This window comes from Tachypleus tridentatus, chromosome 9 (genome assembly GCF_004210375.1).
Source record: "Tachypleus tridentatus isolate NWPU-2018 chromosome 9, ASM421037v1, whole genome shotgun sequence".
Classification (NCBI taxonomy): Eukaryota; Metazoa; Arthropoda; class Merostomata; order Xiphosura; family Limulidae; genus Tachypleus; species Tachypleus tridentatus.
This window is the reverse complement of record NC_134833.1, coordinates 133771940-133793288: the sequence shown is the minus strand read 5'-3', so window position 1 is coordinate 133793288 and position 21349 is coordinate 133771940. Positions and strand designations below refer to the sequence as shown.

Genomic DNA, 21349 nt, shown 5'->3' with positions numbered 1-21349 from the left:
CAAACGAAAAAATCGCACTTCACTTAAAGCCGCGTAGCTAATACACAAATGAAGATATCTGCAATCGGGAAATGGCGTCGTAATCAGCTGATCTGTGCGAACCTAGCGGATTCCCCTGGAACCAACTGGAGCCGCGCAATTCAAACAGTCCGCGTATTTTTTGAACAGACCTCGTAAGGTAATTTACCTTGCTGAGTTTGAAACATGAATGAGTAATGGATAAGTTTATCTCTACCTACATAAAATATTTATTTAATAAAAATAAATAAAATAGCAAATAATTAATCACCCAAAATGTAACTTTCCACTGTATAGAAATAACCCAGCAACCTGTCATTGAAACTACTAATATGATTAGAAAATCAATATGAACATTCACATAATGGTCCGTAAAGGATTTTTAATTTAACTATATGATAACTGCTCTCTGTGGATAACAAGTATGTGATTCCAAAGAAGAGTTGGAAGACATAAGAATTAATAAACATGAAAAGCTTGACACCAAAAAAAAGAAAGTATTGTAACCAGCAAATTCATTAATAAAAAACAAAAAAAAAGAAAGAACTACAAAAAAACCTGTTTTTAATTGTATATTAAAAAAATTTAAACAATAAACTGTTTGGAGACAACCATGCAGTCATGTAAAGGAATGTCCTTTCTTGTACTACAGAAAAATTTAGCAGGAAATTACATGAACCAATGATGGGGTGAAATATGAGGCTAATGTTCACAACAACCATGAGTTAGGAAACTTTTATCAGAATTTTGTCTCTGTGAAACAATTCTGCTTGAAAGAGTTAATGTTATAATTACAGCTTACTCCAGCACCTTTGAATGTCAATATAGAAAACCAAAGTACCAGAAAGATCTCTATTAAGCTTTTATGATTATTCTCCTAAAATGTCCTATGTTTAGGCATATGAACTATCATTTGTTAAAATCTTAAACATACATTATTTAGAATCATTCAAAGAAACAATATCATATTTGAGATTTAAAAAAAAAACACATCACAAGGCACTGAGAAATAAAAATAATACAAAATTGCTCACTTTATTCAGTGATGTCAAGAAAACCCACTTGTAGAAAAAATATGTGCAAAAACGTAAAAAATTTTCAACCCAAACGAGCCATTTTTACACATTTTTTGCTCACTTTATTGTTAATTTACAAGTTATTTTGTGCCACACTAGTTCTCTGAAGAACAAAGCAAGTTATTTTAATACAAAAATCAAAACTGCAAGGACCACCTAACCCATCTCTAGGTTGTCTTCTTTTCAAATATTATATACAAATTCAATAACAAGTACACAATAATAAACTCAGTTTGTATTACATAAAGATAGAACCTTTCAAAAAAAGACCCATAGATCGTTAATTACAATCATACATATTGTTACTTAGCTTTAAAAAAAATCATAATCTTAATAGAATAGTTACTGAAGTTGTGTAGAGGTTGAGGAGATTTTTAGTACCTTCATCTTCTAGAAGAGATGCTACTTCCTTTACCATTTCTTGTACTGAATCTTTCAATAAATTGATTTCATCCAAGATTCTTGTAGCACTTAGTAACACTGCTAAACAACCCTGAAAAATCAAATTAGAACAATAAATTTAACTTTTTTTCAAATAGAAACTTAATTTTATATATATAGTTATTCTCTATTTCACAAATTTGAAAATACTTCTCCAATCAAAAGCTAATATTAGTAAACTATTTTTGTGTATTTTGAGGATACACATACTCTATAGAAATCAAACTGGTACAAATTATCTTACATTCTTCATACTAACCTCACATACGAAATGTTAAATACTATGATTAGTGAATACAATAGAGAACTTCTAAAGAGTTCCAATTAAAACATTTAGTCTATATTCATAAAATCTAGTAGTCAAAAAATAATTAAACTGAAGCCTTAGCAGTTATATTTTAGCTGATCTTTTAATCACTAAAATTTCAAGCAATCTAGAGTTAGTTACAATAATTTATACATAAAAGCTAGACAGAGGGATTCTTGTTTGGTCCAAAATAATTATAAGAGACTTTATTCCACTGCTTATGAATACATCATTCTACTTTTTCATTTTATCTAATAAACATAGTCCTATGATTCTTATAGAATTTGTGATTCTCATTTCTTATTTAGGTTTAAAAAACGTTTTTTAAGAATGAAATGGATTGTTAATTAAAATCTTCTTTTAATTTTAAACTTCTTTTTTGCTTTAACAAATTTTAGATATTTTTTCAGTACTCTTTCTATAGAACAAATTAAATTATTGCCCAAAACGACTTGTAACTACCACTTTACAAAATTTCAAAAATCATATGGAAGAAAATGTTGATTTTCCTATGAATACTTCAACCATTAGAACACTAAATTAAAGAGTTTTATAAACCTGCTCAATAGCACTTAATTACACAAATTATTACTAATAAGCATACTTGAGATTGTACTTCTGAGGTTTGTGTTTTGTACTAAAGGTGTTTTGTCAACTGTAACAACTAAAATATTATTTGTCATTCACCATACAAAAAAAATGTGAGTTACACAATAATTTAAAGACTACTGTAATGTATCTTTTTACTTTTATAATTATTTTGGCACAGAACAAATATATGCAAAAACATTTACTTTGATGCAAGGGAAATCAATTGGCTTTGTTGGTTTCACATGAATGGAATGGCCATATTGTTCTTAGAACAAATGATTCATGAACATTGACTTTCTAACTTCAAGGAACAATGAACTAGTAAACATGAATCAAACAACCAGGTTTGTCATTATAATGTTATATTCTCTTCTTTCTTTAAAGTTAGTTTCAGTAATAGCATCATTAGAATGTTTAAATTACACACTTGTTATTTCTAATTTATTTATTGCATACATTTTATTATGAGGATCATTTTGCATGCTAACTTAGTAAAGGAATTTTGAAAATAACTTAATTCTCATACACTGGCCAAACTTTGTGAGATATTATTTAAAGTACAACCAAAAGTATCAGTAACACTAAGCATACCCAATTCATGAATCAACACATTCTTATTATTATAAATAAGAACAGTATATCAAACTGACTATATTTATTAATAGTATAGCTTTTATTTTTTAATCTGTGTGTACAACTTGCTTTGATCAGAAGATAATGATAACTTGTATATCAAATGAAGCCACAAAATTAATACAAGTCTTTTTTAACTTTAGGAAAATTGATATCTACTTTCATTATAAAATAATTAAAATAACATTTAAACAAGTTTTCATGCTTGGTCACTACCAGTAATTTTTTAGACAAATTCTCAATGATTAGGAACTAGTCAACTACTGTTTACAGGTTCAGGTTCATTAGCAGCACATTCATGCACACATACCTTCAGATTATTGTTAAATGCTAGATGAATCAGCGATAAACTGAGGTTCCTCACATTTGTTTTCATCTCCGAATCCTGCAAGCTAGTTACTGGTATGTGTTGGAGTAGGACCCACAGAATATCAGGTTTATTATGTCTAACAGCTTCATGTAATGGAGTTCTATTGTCCTTATATTAGACAGAAAATATGAGAAATATGTAAAACATTAAACTGTAAAAGAACCAACAACTAACTTTGATGAATTAAGTCAGAGAGTGATATAAGTTTGAAAAAAATAAAGCAAGAAAAACTGGTGCAACAGGTTCATTATCATATACAATGTACATAGACTATCTTTAAAAATAAGTATTTTATTGGTTGCATGTTGTGAATGTTTATTTTGTTTGCAAGAAAGTATTACTATATATAACCAATAAAAAGCTTGTGTGAATTTTAAATAACACAGTTCTTTCTTATATTTAAATATAGATTACCTTTGTTTACTACAGTAATAAAAATATAACTGTAACTATTGTGTATTGATTAGACACTGTTAACTGGGGTTCATACACTTCAAATAATGCAAAATTCTATGACTTTCCTCGGTTACTAATGGTCAGGTCTATGGGAGCATTTCAGACACAAGGCAAGCCAGAAACCTGCTGTAAGTATATTTCACTCAATTTTTGTAACAAGTTTACCTCATCCTTTATTTGATTTTCCATGACCATAGCTAGAATTCATGAAAATCTCAGACTTTAAGTATCTTGAAAACTTTCAATTTTTCCTTTACCTCTAGGAAACTGAAAAATTATAATATGCCCTGAAGTAATTATTGCTGACTTAAGCTCAGCAGTAAGTAATACTATTATTATTATTTGTATCATTCTACTATTGCTCTCGGATGTTATTAAGAAATAAAAATTGATAAAAACAATCATAAGGAATGAAATATAATTTATAATATTAATCAAAACTCTATAATAAATGTAATTAATAAGCACAATACACAATTAAACCCACACGTAAAAATAAAATCAATTTTTTGGTTAATCAGCTTGAGAAAAAGGGGAACATATATACATAAAAATGACAAATAAAAACACTCAGGTTAAAAGGTAAGGTTGCAAGAAAAATGGGAATATAATAAACAAAGCTAAATAGAAAGCTATAACGAAAGAGAATACCCAGTACAACAATAAAATCAAGAGATGAAGCTCTGAACATATATCAAGATAAAAAGTCCTAAAATATTAATATACATCTTAAATGTGAAAGAACAGAGAAGTTACACAGATGGCATTTTTCAGTTAGACAACATCTTAAATAACTTATAGAATTTAGTTTACTTCTAAACTCCTTCCACAAAATAATCAAGTTTGTTTGTTTTTTGAATTTCACACAAAGCTACTCAAGGGTTATCTGCACTAGCCGTCCCTAATTTAGCAGTCATCACCACCCACTGCCAACTCTTAAGCTACTCTTTTACCAACAAATAGTGAAATTGACCATTACATTATAACACCCTCACAGCTGAAATGGTGAGCATATTTGGTGTGACCAGGAAGTGAACCCGCAATCCTCAAATTACGAGTCGCATGCCTTAACCCACCTGGCCATGCCGGGCCTATAAACAAGTTTACCCATGATTACTTGTCTACCCAGATTAATGTCACTGTTTCTATTACAAAATGGAATTTACACACTAACTTGTACAAAATACCTACAGACAGACCACACATTACCATCACTCCTCTCACACTAAAAAGGAAGAATCACCTATAGTCAAGCTCTTAGGATAAAGAAAATATGCTCAGATGAAACAGTAATGAAAACACACCAGAGATCTAAAACAAACCATGTTATATATAGGATATATAGATAACAAAATAAAAAAACAGATAAAAAAACCAACAACACTCTGTAGAAAAACATCCTAAATCAGAACAATACTAAACTTTCAAACAGAATTCCTCTTATTATTACCTATCAGTTTAAACTAAGAAATGTGTCACAGATTCTGAAAAATTTTCATTTGCTACAACTCAACAACCATCTGAAACATATATTTTCTTGAAGGTCCTAAAGTCTCCTTCCAAAAAGCAGAACTCTAAAACATATTTTTGTTCACATAAAAGTAAATTACATCCCAAACAAAAATGGCTGCTGTCCAGGCAATAAAGCCCATTGTCAAACCAAAAATTTCATAAAAATCACTGATCCATTTTCTAACAAGTACAATAAAAAAAACTATGAAATATCTAAAAAAATCACCTGTGAAACAAACAAAAAAAACACACCAATTATCTCATAATCAGTGTAAAAAATGCAATTCCCAATATGTAGGACATACACAAACAATGCTTAGAGAATAATATATATGTAAAATGTAATTTTTCAACCCAAATCTGCCATTTTACACACACATGGTTTTCATCATCACTGTAGAGAAAATTTTTATGAACAGGAGTTCTTTCTGAATTACTCTAGATCCAGGAATTGGTGATCTCTATTCACTGGTTCTGTCTCTGTTGGAAAAATAATTTTTATTCTTTGCTAAAACTATTAAGATAATTTTTCCTACCTGTTTTTATAAACTGATTAGTATAACATCTTTCTCAATCAGTCTCCAGGTGTCATCTTTATTTTACTTAAGCACTGAAGTATAGTTTTAAATATACATATATTTAGCTATTTCTTAAGTAAAATATTCATAACATCTTTTCACCAACACTTTCACCTTCAGCTGCTTTGTACTGAAAATGCATCACTTAAAACAGTATATAGAGAAATAGACATATCCTGAAAAAAGAGATGATGTTACTAACTTCCCTTTATATGTTACACCACTCATTTGATGACATCACCAATTCTAGTTTGCCCCTGAAGAAGAAAGGTTCAACTTTCGAAAGCTATTGTGTTATAAGGTTTTTATTCATTTCTATCAAGACTTCTTGAACCTGCATGTTTTTTCTAACATCACAAAAACACAGAGATGAAAAAGGATAAAAGGAAGATAAACCTTCATTAAAAGAAGAAGAGAGTTTGTAAGGAAACTGTTCCTGCACAGAATAGAAGATAAATAAAAAGCACACTCAAGAGAAAAAAACAACTGATAACTAATTAATTTTAGTTTTACATTTTTGTACTCTAACTGTAGCTATTAAAAAACGTTCTTTACTGTCTTTAGATTCAGCTCATAACCAACATAATATGATACTTTATTACATTCTCCACTGGCTTGTTTCAAACTATTAAACAGAGAAGCAAAAGCCAAGTATATGTGAGAATGAACTAAAAAAGTTACTAATTTAAATATCAATAATGAATATAAGTAGTCCAAACAGCCAAACAAGATGGAAAATAGAGAAAACCTGAAACACCCTAGTACTCCTCTGTACACTGACACATTGTTTGAAAGTGCATTATAAACAAGCAAGATACATATGTAAAAATGTTAAATAGAAGTAAAAAAAAAGCTGAATAGTAAATTTAAATACCAAAAATATTAATTACAATCAGCTACTAAGTAAAAACAGTAAATCAGAAGAGGTTAGGAAACTCAATTATACAACAATCCAGAATTACATAACACTATAAAACACGATACATATGACAGCAAAAGTTAGAGAATTTCTGTATAGCAGTAACAATAATAAAGGCTCAATGACTGTTTGTAAACCAAGTGACAGCAGTTAGGTACAATGTATATGCAGAGTTTAAATTGATATAAAAAAATAATCACAAATATATTATGGTGGTACAATTTTATGGAAAGATACATATGACAGCAAAAGTTAGAGAATTTCTGTATAGCAGTAACAATAATAAAGGCTCAATGACTGTTTGTAAACCAAGTGACAGCAGTTAGGTACAATGTATATGCAGAGTTTAAATTGATATAAAAAAAATAATCACAAATATATTATGGTGGTACAATTTTATGGAAAGATACATATGACAGCAAAAGTTAGAGAATTTCTGTATAGCAGTAACAATAATAAAGGCTCAATGACTGTTTGTAAACCAAGTGACAGCAGTTAGGTACAATGTATATGCAGAGTTTAAATTGATATAAAAAAAATAATCACAAATATATTATGGTGGTACAATTTTATGGAAAGAAGTACATTTTTATTACTATTTTACAAAAAATAAACAAAAGGAAGTGAATACTTATGTGAAGTAAAAACCTCAGCAAATTAACCAAAAAATGTAAAAAATCAAAGCAAAGTAGTTTTTTATATTAATAAAAGACAACTTCAAAAAGCTAATGCAAACATAAATGCCAAATCATGTAGAAAACGATATCTTACTAATTATGTGCATAAATGTCAACACTTTTAATTTGTTGGGAAAGTCTTCTTACACTCAGGCAGAAACTGAAACTTAAATAAATATGTCACAAAAAATTACATTCTGAAAATGCCAAACACAAAAGTCAATATAACACCCAGGTTTCAGCTACTTGACTGTCCAGACGAGATGTCAAATATATATTTCAATCCTAGATGTATTCTAAATTCAAATTTATGAAAAGAATTTCAGAGTATACTCAGCATATTTTTCTACACTGATTTAAAACCTGACAAACCTAAATAACATTAAATAAGCAATTATGACACAACATTTACAGACAACAAGAGACCTATTGGTTTAGCTTGGCTGTCCCATCCTCTAAGTCAAAAAAAACTATTAAATAAATAATTTGAGCCAGCCCTTGTCATTCACATATAAATTTACAGCCTGCACAACATCTGAAGGCAATCCATTCCCTAGTCCAACCACTCTATTTGAAAAATAAAATTGTCTAAGCTGAAGATGGCTTCTTCTTTGCCTAAATTTATATTTTTGTCCCCTAGTTCTATAATTCTCGCTGTTAAGTATGACAAATGTTGATGTATCAACATTATTAATTCCTTTCACAATCTTAAACACTTCAATAAGATCCCCTCTAACTCTTCTTTTTTCAAAAGAAAACAATTTTAAGGATCTTTATCTCACGTCATATGACAGCCCTTCTACCACACGAACAATTTTAGTAACCTTCCTCTGAACCCTTTCCAAACAATTCAATATCTTTCCTAATGTAAGGAGCACAATACTCCAAATGTGACCTATACAATGAAATTAAAATATCTTTAGACTTGTATACAATATTTCTGTAGAAACAACCTAAAACCCTAATGTTTTTTTTTTTTTTTTTAATCAAATTCAAGAAATATCAAAGCAAAGTACGTCATTATTTTAATTTGGTTTAATTTGTTTATTTTTTATCCCTTTTATTAAGATGCATCTTGTAATACAGCTAAGTTAAAAAATTATCTTACATTAAAAGTCATTAAATTACTTTTCATTACCTTGGAATAAGCCATAGGGTCAGCACCATTTTTTAGTAGATGATTTATTATTTCTTTGTTGCCTAAGGTAACAGCAATATGCAATGGTGTTTGCCTTTCTTCATTCATTGCATTGATATCAAAACCACCTTTTAGGATTAAGTTAAGACACCTAAGATGCAATTAGAAAGCAGGTATCACTATTAACGTGCAAGCTACACAGATTTAAGCCATATTCTAGAGAAAAAAAAAAAGTTATATAAGTAGAGTTATTTAAATGTAAAATGAAATACACATATCAGATAACCACAATTTTATGTTTTATTTAGGTTTTAGTTTTACATTTTAATTAAGCATGTATTAAAATGCATATTAGAAAGGTTTAATAATTTCTTTTAAAAATATAAGCTAAACTAAACAAGTATTAATACCAAAGGATGAGAAAAAAAAACACATCAAAATTAATCTTTTTCTGAAAAAGTAAAAACTTGCAATTTGGTTTATACACTCAGAATATTTTCAAGAGTATTTGATGAAAAAAAGTAAGAGGTATGCACATTTTCTGCTTTAAATTTTAAACACTTCACTGCACAATATGTTGATGAAAATACTTGGAACATTCAGAGTCTGAGTGTGAATAACTAGAAGACAAAAATAACAATTTTTTAATTAAAATACTTAAAACAATCTCATTCTTCCTGCAGAAAATCCTTGCAATCTTTAACAAAATTTTACCAATTGTGGTAAAAATATATTAAGAAAACTTAGACATACTTAAGTATTGTTGAATACTATATCATTCTCTGTACAAGAAGCAGCCAATAACGTTAATGTCACTAACCTAATAATAGAACTTATATTCCAGTAGTTTCCATAGTTCACTTTTTGAAATGTTTTGGATCATTTACCTTAAACATTTTATATAAAAATTACCAGCTACAACTGTTTAAAAAAAATGCAAATTTTTTTAAAGTTTATTGTGCAATATAAAATGAGGCTTACCAAAGGTGTCCATTTGCTGTTGCTTTATGTATAGCAGTGTTGTCATTTTCTAAGATTTTAGAATCTAAATAATCAGAGAAAAATAAAATAAATAGCCAGTATCACTTCAAGTTATGTAAACAAATAATCCCTAATTAAAAAAAAAAGTTAAAACTTTTGTAATTTAATTAAAAATTAAATTTACTAATGATGAAATAACGTTTTTGCATTCAGTATATCAAACTCTGAAGTTTAATTAGGCTACTACATTAGCCTCACTCAAGACACCTGTCCATGCACTATCCATAGTTCAAATTATCTCAACTCAAAGTTGCCATAAATAACCTACATCAGGAATAAGAAACAAGACCTGGTTCCTAGAAAATTGTTTTTTTGTTGAATTTCAAGCAAAGTTACTCTAGGTCTATCTTCACTAGCCATTCCTAATTTAAGTGATAGATTCAAAAAAAGGCAACTACTCCACCCCACACATCATCAACTCTCAGGCTACTCTTTACCAACAAACAGTGGGCTTGACCATCACATTATAATCCCCTTCCAAGTGAATGAGAAAGCACTTACAAGTTTCAATTTTGTAACCTACTCATTAATAGTCAAACATTTAAGCCACCAGATCATGTCTGACCTAGTAAATAACATTATAATTTGAAATATTAATGCAAACACTAGTACAGGTAGACACTACAAATTGCTAAAGTATCATAGGTACTGCTTATTATAAGGAGCAAGAGAAAAAGGTGGCATGCTTATTACAAAGAACCAAATGGAAATTAATAACACAATACATTGTAAAATTATGTCTATTCATAAGAAATTATACTTGTTTCAAAAAATATATATATTTTTTTTAATGTTTGTACACACATAACCCACAAGTAAAATAAGGACTTTTCTATAAATTATGTGGATCATACATTTATTTTATTATGCCGAGCTATATTTAAAAGTTAATGTCAGTGCATTTTGCTTTGAAATGTATCATTGATGCACATGGATTTTTACTCAGATATGCACAAAAAACTTTGGTCACACATGCTCAATATTTTCTTGGAATATATTCATGAAAGACCCTTCTGCTACATAAAAAAAAAAAAAAGACACACAACCAGTTGCAGTTAGTGCTAATAGATTCCAAATTACAAATGTCAAAGCCTGTAAGTTAAAACTTCATTAAAAGTTGTTTTGGTTTTAATAATGGATTTTCCATGATTCAACTATGCAGATTTTGAAAATAATTTACAAAATTTTTTCTTTCATGTAAGGAATTTTTTTTACAAACTGGAAGAAAAAAAACTTAACTTAAATTATTATTTTGTTCACTATAATGAACATTTTTTATTATTCTGTTTGAGTTCTACGATGAATGATAAGACTTTTGTGTCGCAATTGGTCTAGATAAATCTACAGCCAGTGGTTGTCAATATCTTAAGCATAACAAGTGACTTGATTCAATGAAAATAAGTCACTTACATAAATGTACATACAACATTTTATGAAAAATATGAACACGATAAAAACTTATCATTTCCAGATTCAATGACATGGATTTACTGTAGAACATGTAAAATCTTCAAGACAATAAAACCATCACAGGTAGATTAATGGAGGCAGACCACTTGTGGAAACAAGTATAGTTAAAGTTCTATAATAATAATAATGGCATAAACTTCAGCTTACCAGACTAAAACATACACAGAAATGATATACAAAACTAAAATGCACTATATAACCTCAAATATTACATTAGTATTCAAATATGGTAAACTCTTCACTTACACATTTCATCAGTAGCAGCATAAGATTCATGGTGTGGATCTTGGGTCAAGGTATCACCTAAAATATAATTACTGATTCATAAAGGAATTTTGATGAACCAGTTATTTAAGTTAATGGAAATATGCCTCTCTAAACTATATCTAATTGAAGTACATATTATTCAGACTTAGTACAATGGAAAATTTTTATGTTTATTAATGGAACACAATGATTAATTCTACTTTTATATGATATTACATCATTCTAACTGCCCCCAATACAGGTTTCAAATAACAGAAATGTACAATAAAATTTAAGAACTATTTTCTTTGTTGTACATCGCTTCTGTTTATGAAGCCTTTTGCTCAATACAAGCTAGGTGGGTCACAACATATCAGTCGTGGTGTGAAACAAACAAAATATTGCTGAAGTGCTGTCATACAATCTTCTGAAAACATACTAAGCCAATAAAGAATGATGTGATTTAAATTATTACTAGTTTTTCTGTGGCATAATATCACAAACATTTAGTACAAAATGTCATATTCCACCAGCCATGGTTTTCTACATCTTACAACATGATTACAGTTTATATTCATTGTTATAATGTGCTGTAATCCAAGATAATACCCATATGGCAATAACAAAAAGCAAAGGCTTGGATAACATTTATGGTAAACAATTATTTACATTCTTTCTTCTTTGTAATACCAAGATGTTCCAACTGGAAGGGGTTAAACAGATGTAAAAAAAAAACATTGATCAATAACTAAAAAAATTATCCATTTCAATGGTATGAATGGCTTAGCACTTTCAAGCAACATCAACCACAAGCAAAGAAGACATTATTGGTTATTAAGAGAATTTTTACAAACAAAAGCATTGCTGTTTAATAATTTTGTGTATTACATTAAAAAAATAAAGCTGAATATTGGTATGTAAATTAAAAATTCCTAGTGATTGTTTGCAACAATTATTCTGCAAAGGTTACACCTTCTTAACCCTATTCTTGTTCCATGCCTTCCTCCAGCAAGGTCCTACTCATTGCAGAAGGTAGAAGAGATTTGAACAAGTTAATTGGAATAAAAGATTTATCTTCCTTATAAATATGTAAAACATGATTATCACAGGACACTTCCTGATAGAAAGGAGGAAACTGTAAGTGAAATAAGGGCATAATTTGCTAATATAGCAAAAACTACATGAGGCCTTCGCTGGAATCAGGAACATTTGTTATATATGAGATATGTCCACACTCCCAATCTGTTCTCATGACCAACAGATCAACAAGTAACCATGGAAAGCACTAGTTCAACCTTTCTGATTTCCTTCCATATCCAATCTGTTCTCATGACCAACAGATCAACAAGTAACCATGGAAAGCACTAGTTCAACCTTTCTGATTTCCTTCCACATGCAGAAACATATGAAGTGAAAACTAGTCATTGCAACCATGATAAACCTGGACATCTAAAGATATATTGACCACCTATTGGTAACAAGACAAGGCACTGATATATACTGGACTGAAAGCTCTAAAGACCAAGGAGAGTAACAAGTTTTGCATGATAAATAAAACTTGTCAAGAAAATATGCACTGCCACCAGACAGTGCAGCCACATTTTGGCATTATTCTAGAGATCTTTGGGGCAGTGAAGGGTCTTCCAAGTCAGCAAAATAGACTATTGATACCTAATTCTACTTGTAGCAGCCAGGAGGAACAGTGAATGCAATAATAAAATATATTCTTCTGTATTTCTATGTTGTGCTCCAAGCTTTGTTTGAAAATACTGAATTTGTCAAGATGGACATAACTCCAGATATTATCATAATCATACAACAGTTGTATTCTACCTGCACCATCATTTAGGTATGATGAAGTGAAACAGGTGAGCCTGCTGGTATACGAGTGGATGAGAAGTAAAGATTTGAATTACTTCTTCAGGCATTTAAAGCAAGTTATTAAATGGAATAAATGTAAACATGGACAGAAGGTACATCAGATAATGATCTTACACAAACTATGGATGAGAAACAAACCAACATGCAAGTGCTATTAATAACCACACCACAGATTCAATCCTGTTAGGAACTGAACAACTGATAAAGCCAAGTCCAAAGCTCAGTCTCTTATGCAGATGACCTAAAAGGTTACAAGGGAAGGCATTATCAAGTATTCCTTCTTTAAATGAGACAAGATGAATACTGACAGTTTATCACAGGGATATTCAAGTGATATCAAATAGATTTCAGAATTTTATGCTGTCTCCAACATATACAGTTTTTGTAATAACATGGTTAAAACTGGTCACACCAGACAGTATGCTGAAGCAATAAAAAAAAAAACTATTATTGTAACTCTGCTCCAAAAATAGACAAACTTCAGACACTGTGATGGCGATCAAAAAGCATCCACTACAAACTGAAATGTAACAGGTTTTAAGTGGCCAATAAGATTGTGTATGACATGAAAGAACACCTCAGGCCTAGTTGATAGTGATGAACCATCTATTCAGCAAGAGATAAGCTCACCAAGATGCCAGGGGTATAAGAGGAAGATGAGATACTTCAACTGTGTCATAATTATAGATGAGCCAATGTCAAACTCCTGTTAAATATAACAGAATTACTGTAAACACCATTTATGTAATATGCAAGAGATGAAGAGGAAAGACAAATTTAGCTGCTGATGCTGTGAAAAGGTTAATCCAATAGAGCTTTATAAGGGTCGGTCTATCAGTTCAGAGGTGTGCAGCAGTCAACTTGCAACTAATGTTATGAGGACTGGTTCATAAAACAATGGACTTTACATCATCAAGCATGAACACAAAGTTCAGTTTTTAGTGAATACCAGTGCTGCTAAGAGACTTTACTCAACCTTACTATATGTCACACATTCTGAGGGAAATCATCACTTTAGCAAATTAACTCAAACATTGCTCATAATTAAAATGGATCATCACTGACCTTGTCTTGACCCAGATGCTTGCAAAGAGGAAGTAGTTATCTCCTATATTAGTTCAGACATTAGCATCTTCCAAATGGACCTACTATAGAAATTATCATTCACTTACACTTATGCAACAAATGAACTGCAATTCTAGAAAAAAACCACTAAACCAAGGAAAAGTGGACTGTATACATCCATGTTTGCAAAGAAGTGATACCGCCAAATGTAGACACGATGTTCCATAACATTTCAAAAATGCAGTCTATTGCATTATAGCAATTTATTGTGGTGACAAGACGACACACAGAAATGTTCTTTGTTTTGATAGAGACTACATTGATTAAAAGAGCTGTGTTCAAGTGTTGGTGCTAATCTATAATTGTGGACACATCCATTTATCTTCCAACTAGAACAGTCATAAGCATGTAAGTGATGAAAAACCACACATTGCTAATATATTTTACAAGTATCACAGGCTTTCTTAGAGTTTTAAAAACAATGAATTTTGTATTTTGTATTTTTCTTATAGCAAAGCCACAGTGGGCTATCTGCTCAGCCCACCGAGGGGAATCGAACCCCTGATTTTAGCATTGTAAATCCGGAGACATACCGCTGTACTAGTGGGGGGCTAAAAACAATGAATGAATGGCACTAATATATCATACAAGTATCACAGGCTTTCTTGGAAAAACAATGAATGGATAGCAAAGGGCAACATAATGAAACCTTCAGAAACTTATCACCAGAGGTGGTTCTCAGAAATTATGTTAAGTTTAAAGTTAACTTTAGGTAACTAAGTGTAATGATACACAAGGTTTTTCTCCTACTACATACAGGCAAATACCTATATGCATTGTAAGACACCAAATGGTTTAACATGCTAGATATGACTACCTTAAAATCAACAAGAATGATAAAAGTAGACTACACAACTGTTCTTAAGTCAGAAAACTGTATAAATTACGTATTACGCCATTCAGCCCGTACAATACACCTGCTACTTTTGAGTGTGGCAAAGATTCTTACATTTAAAAAACTGCAATAATACACGTCTTATCTGCTGGGATGACCTGTTAATCTTTGGTTACACATTTCATAATCTAACTAAGAACCTGAGAAAGCAATACCAATGTAGCAAGAATTAAAATATTTTGAAACAAAATGTGGAAAATGTGCATTCAAGAAATTTCTGTCATATTGTTGGCACTAAAACATTGATCATAAGTTCTGGGAAGATACTACTAGTAAAAGACAAAAATGGCTGCAGACTGAAAGCAGAATAAATGTCAGAGCTTACTAGATTCATATCCATTTTGGACTGTTTCTGAAAATAGCCCCAATGGTAGTTTCAAAAACCATGTTCCTTCTAACTTTTAATTAATGGCACCACTAATACCAGGCCCAAGCAACAGAAAACAGAAGCCTGAGTACTGATGCAGTGGGAAAAAAAAGAACACCAAAGAAGCCAGACAATTATGGAGGTAGTAGTTAATAAAATAAACCCAGTGATTTTGTTAAATTAATTTATAGCTCTGGAAGGACTTATAGAAGGTTAAAGACAAAAATAAGAACAGCTAATTAAACTTCTGGGTGGTTTTGAATCCTATTCCATAAATGATATGGGGTTTACATGCTCTTTGGCACATTCTACACCATCTTAGGGTATTTAATATTTACATTATTTATTGCTATAATGACATTTAAACATTAGACTTTTATAACTTTAACTTGTGTTCCAATGACCAAAATTACAGATTAGTTAAACAAATGTGCCCCAAGTCAGTTTGTTGGGCCATTCCTGTACTGAAGAAGAAATGTGGATTGTAATTCCAAATTTAGTAAGTATCTTTAAAAAATATTGCTCATTTTGAATAAAATGTACAAGTCTGTTGAACAAAAAAATTCAGATGTGCAACAAATGTATTTCTCCTTAAAATATATTTATCAACTGACTACATCAGTCTGAGTTAAACTCGGGTAAGTCAGAAACCAATGACCATACAAAAAATAAAAATACTTTTTGGCAATCATATAATTTGTGTAACATCTGAAAGGAATTTTTTTTTTATCCTTCAAACAACCCTGTATTCTGTATCTCGTATTTAAGCTCTTGTAGCATAAAATATATAACATCATGTTGAATGACACCCTGCAATAGGCCATGGCATATGTACTTTGGCCAAATGCATACATAAAGGTCAATATACAAGTTTATAATTGTAATGATTTGACCAGTTAAGTACAAACTAGAAAATTAATCACCAATTATTTACAAACTTCATCTCTTAAAAATAGGTGCAAAATGTTGTACATGTTCACTCATAAGCCCTTACCTTTTTTTTTTTCCTTTTCTTGTCCTATTCTTCTCAAATTTCTGATATTTCTCCATTACAAATCATAAATATAATATCTAGATATTTTATTTTATATTCTGATATACCTTTAAGCCAAATTACAAAAGTGTCAATTGATTTCTTCTGCCTAAATATCTCCAGTCCCAAGAGTTTGCTTTCCTGTGTATAATAAATTGAGACTTAATTTTTAATTATGTGACATTTAATATGTTCATAATGTTTTCATTTGTAACAAAAAACTTATTTATTGAAAATAATTTAGTATCTAACAGACTGTCTCTATTTGACCAATTTAGACTGTATTTAAATGAACATTGTTGTGTGAAAACAGTGAGAGAAAAATGGCTACTCTATGCAATTCTAAGCAATTAATTTGAACTTACGAAACAATTACAATCTACCTCGATGCTTATCCTTTACTGATAATCTATCATTGTACTTTAAATACTTTGTGCATTTCCGTAGTCTTTTGATACCTTTGGTTTCTAACCATATTTTGTGTTTGGTCAGTTGTCTATTAATCAGCTACTTAAAATCAGCCTTGCATATTTATTTCAATTTTGAATGAGCATAAAAATAGTTAAAGTAGTCCAAATCAAACCTACTAATATTCTGTCTACAGCTCCTCTACCCCCACCTAACATTTTTTTAAAGGGTTTGAACATACTGAATGGGTAGTCAAATTGACAATGGAAATTATCAAAAACTACAAAAAGTGTAGCCAATTCTTATCCATGAAATAAACCCTCTGGCTAAAAGGTGAAGTTTAACAAAAAATCAACCTTCTCTCACACCTCTGAAGGTAAACTGTTATACCATGTCTTCTTATATAAATAATACATTTATACCTACAAAGCATCTTAGTATTAACTTACTTAATTTTGACACTAAGTTTACACTCTATTATGTTTGATTCATTCATTTTTCAAGTTTGTTGAATTCTTCACCATTTCAAATTTCATTTTGACATGTTCTCTATTTTACTTTTCTGGTTAATTTACCACATACTTAAATTTTATGACTCAATTCAGTTTCCATTTTGACTGTTTTCTTAATTAAAGATCTTATGTTCAATTTTAATCAATTATTTATGGTAAACCATGATTATGTTTTTAGTTCAGTAATTTGATGAGTTTGTTCAATCTTGTATCATGTTAAGTGTTTTCTTGATTTTGTGAGATTATTTATTTTAACAATTGAAACTTGTATGCCATCCTACTCAAATGATGGCCAACTTCAGTTTTAAATAGCTTCAATCTTATGCTTCAAGTTTGTAGTAAATTTCAATTAAAATTTAATGTAACGACATTCTGTTTCATTGAAATTTGAATTTGTTTTACAGGCTTTCAAACCCTTTATACTTTATTTTCTTTTCTGTGATGTGTGTTTGAGCATCTTGTTGAATGATTTTGTCCAAGGAAGTGAATACATGAAGTTACGACTTCTTCAAAACTGTAATTTGCCTATTAATGTTTATTATCAAGGTTCATGAGTACAGAGGTCCTGGGATAAGGATGGAGGAATTACTGCAGTTGAGAGATGTTGAAATACATTTTACCTGGTCATAATTAAAAAATAATTTTCAGATAACTTCTAAATTTTTGTGCAGTTGTTATGCATGTAATTAACAACATCCTTGTAAATCACATGGAAAAATGTACCACTCCCCAAGTTAAAAAAATGTTACATACCACAAGTAACATTTTGCAAGACTTATACTTGCTTGATCATGCTTCTGTCTCATGCCCTCCTGAAATGAAGCTGTACTCATTTCAAAGAATGGTACAGATATTTGTACAAGTTTGTATGAGTTGTGTGTTTATCTAACATATACAGACCCACCAATATTAAATTTTAAAATACAGTAATCATTACCTTGACAAAGAAAAAATGGCACAAAATGTAAATGGTGTTATTAATTGTATTTTATTTAATGTTTACTAATTACAGTGTACTACTAATTAACAGTCCTGAAAGTAGCACTCTTGTACATTCCTTATCAGCATTAATTCTCAGGTGGAGTTTGATACTGATCCTCAAAAGTCTGTCCTGTTTTTACAAACAATGAAAAAAAAACCTCTTACAATCTGCATTGTGTGGCATTACAAAGATTGACTTCAATACTTTAGCTAGTTTACATTTTGAAAGTTGACCATCTCATCTTTCATTTTTTTCAGTACTATACCAACACTTGAGTGCTGGATCATTGAGATCTTACTCAGTTAATAGATCGGTCCAATAGATTATAAAGTTTTTTTTTTAAAGCAATTCATTGTATTACTCCAAAGTATATCTTTTACAATTAATGGCTTGAATTTTCCAAAGAACTTTTCAGGACAGATGTGTCTGCTATTTATGCATGTTTCAAAGTTGTGTCATGAAGTTGGAACTTGGCTCTCATATATTTCAACGTAGTTTCATAGCAATTTACACCTTCATATAAAGATGGCTGGCTTCCTTTGCCAAGCATTGCAAGAGAAGGCTCAACTTCATTACCAACTACCAAATTCTCATTTTTAACTGAAGTTTTCTATCTTTGAAATTCAAATCCAAAATACTAGAAAAATTCAAAACTGCACATAGTGCCACAAGTCGGCAAACAAACCCTTGAATGAAGCAAACAGAATTCTCTGCAAGTATTGGATGAATGGTTCCTCAGGCTGTAGCTTCAAATCATACTTAAAGATTTGAATAAAACCATTCAGAATTAAATGCATATATATACAGCACATCCCCTTGATGTATTTGGTAAATTCTGTCCTCTTCCAAATATACACACTTCAACAAGCTCCAGAAGCTTAGTAAGAGGCATCTGAGACTCAGCATCATTCAAAAAAGGTTTTAGTTGTTAACTTGGAATTGCTTCTTAATTTTCTATGTTTTTATATTTCTCTCTGTACTTTCTGAACCTACAGAAACTTGAGATTTATGTGTGCTTGGTTAGTGATTACTGATTTACAATATTGGAAATAATTACAGAAACACAGAATAAAATGGGTGAAAAATGCAAATATCATGAGCTTGGTTGGTTTGGTGTTTTATGGTGCAAAGCAACTAGGCTATCTCCACCAAAACATCCAGTAAAAAGTTAAAATTCATAAAAAGAAATTAAGGTAAAACAAAACAAAGTTTAATTTTTGAATTAAAAACATAGCATTAAATCCTATTTTTATATCTAGCTTACAACAGTAAGAGAAAAACTACAGTAATACAAGTTGTAAAGAACTTTTTGTAGCATAATTGTAATTATCATAACTTGCCAGGATAAGAAACGAGTAAGTTAAAAAATCAGCATTAGTCATCTGAAGTTGGCCTTTCCAGTCCTGGTTTCAAGTTATTTGACATTAGGGCCATTTTCTAATTTCAAATCAAACTAGATGTACATTAATTCTTAAAAGGGAATCACATTAAAAAATGTCTAATTTATAAATTAAAAAAACTTAAATAGCATTAAATAGATTAATAGTTTTAAAAAACTAAAAATATTTATAAGGTGGACAGAGTCACCATCACCAATAACACTGGCTAAAGTTATGGATAAACCTCAAGATAAAATGTTTAAAATGGTGCCGGTGCTGTTGTTAAGAGATGTAACCTGAGTGTCACACAGACAACACACTGGTGCATCAGTACCAGAGAAAAGAAAATGATGAATTAAAAAACTATGACCAATGTGAAGTCTAGTTAAGACAACTTCCTCTTTCCTATCCTTACGGAAGCAAGATGCCCAAAGTCCGATAGTTTTATTTGGAATAGCTTCTTTTTACGTTGCTCACTCCAAGTCAACTGCCAACTGGCACAAAGCCGAGCCTTGAATACAGGACCATAGTTCATGTATGGAAGAGGCACAGCAGTGATAGTGCCAGAGCAGACAGATTTAGTTGCAGCGTCAGCTAGTTCCTTCCCAAAGTGGCCTGGTATTGAGAAAAAAGGGATAGAAGTGGATGTTAAAGAGAAATGAGCCAGTCAGTTTTGAATATCAGCAAGAACAGGATGAGAACTAACATGAAGCAATTCCAGAGCCAGTAGAGAATTAAACAGGTCAGTATAAATAGTGCAATTTGAGTACTGCTTAGCTTCTATGTGAGCCAGGGCAAAAGAAATGGCATATAGTTCAGCAGTGAACACAGAAACTGTAGAGGTGATTCTGTGTGCAACAACTAAACCACAACAATCCATGGCAGAGGCCACACAATTACCTGATTTTGAACCATCCGTATAAATAGAAATGGATGGATGGTTCGAAAGATGTTCAGCAAATAACAGACAGTACTTCCAGTTAGGAGTATCTGCTTTTCTCAGATGACTTAAAGAAAGGTCACATCTGGGGATAGTAATAAGCCATGGTGTGATGGGCTGACCAGAGAATACTGCAATGTTATCCCAGGACAGACCCAATTCATCCAACTATGCCTGGATACAAAAGCCAAAAGGAACAATGGCAGATCATCTGTTCTGAAAAAGCATGGCCCACCTAAAAAAAACACAACCTCAGGTTGCATGCTGTGGTATGGAACAAAGATTCAAAGCATACAGTAAAGACAGTTGCAAATGGCAGAGGTGTGAAGGAGGTTCACGAGACTCCGTGTATAA

At 30.7% G+C, this 21349-nt stretch overlaps 1 protein-coding gene across 2 annotated transcripts in view; it reads right to left on the bottom strand.

The window, feature by feature from the left end:
* Positions 1 to 21349, bottom strand: part of LOC143226422 (uncharacterized) — a 125934-nt gene that overhangs the window by 29456 nt on the left and 75129 nt on the right. For both annotated transcript variants that reach the window (XM_076457360.1, XM_076457361.1), the window contains exons 7-11: positions 11474 to 11530; positions 9698 to 9761; positions 8717 to 8867; positions 3377 to 3544; positions 1476 to 1587 (exon numbers count right to left, since the gene is read on the bottom strand). In XM_076457360.1, the coding sequence (XP_076313475.1) occupies positions 1476 to 1587; positions 3377 to 3544; positions 8717 to 8867; positions 9698 to 9761; positions 11474 to 11530 (552 nt within the window). The remainder of the gene's footprint in view (positions 1 to 1475; positions 1588 to 3376; positions 3545 to 8716; positions 8868 to 9697; positions 9762 to 11473; positions 11531 to 21349) is intronic.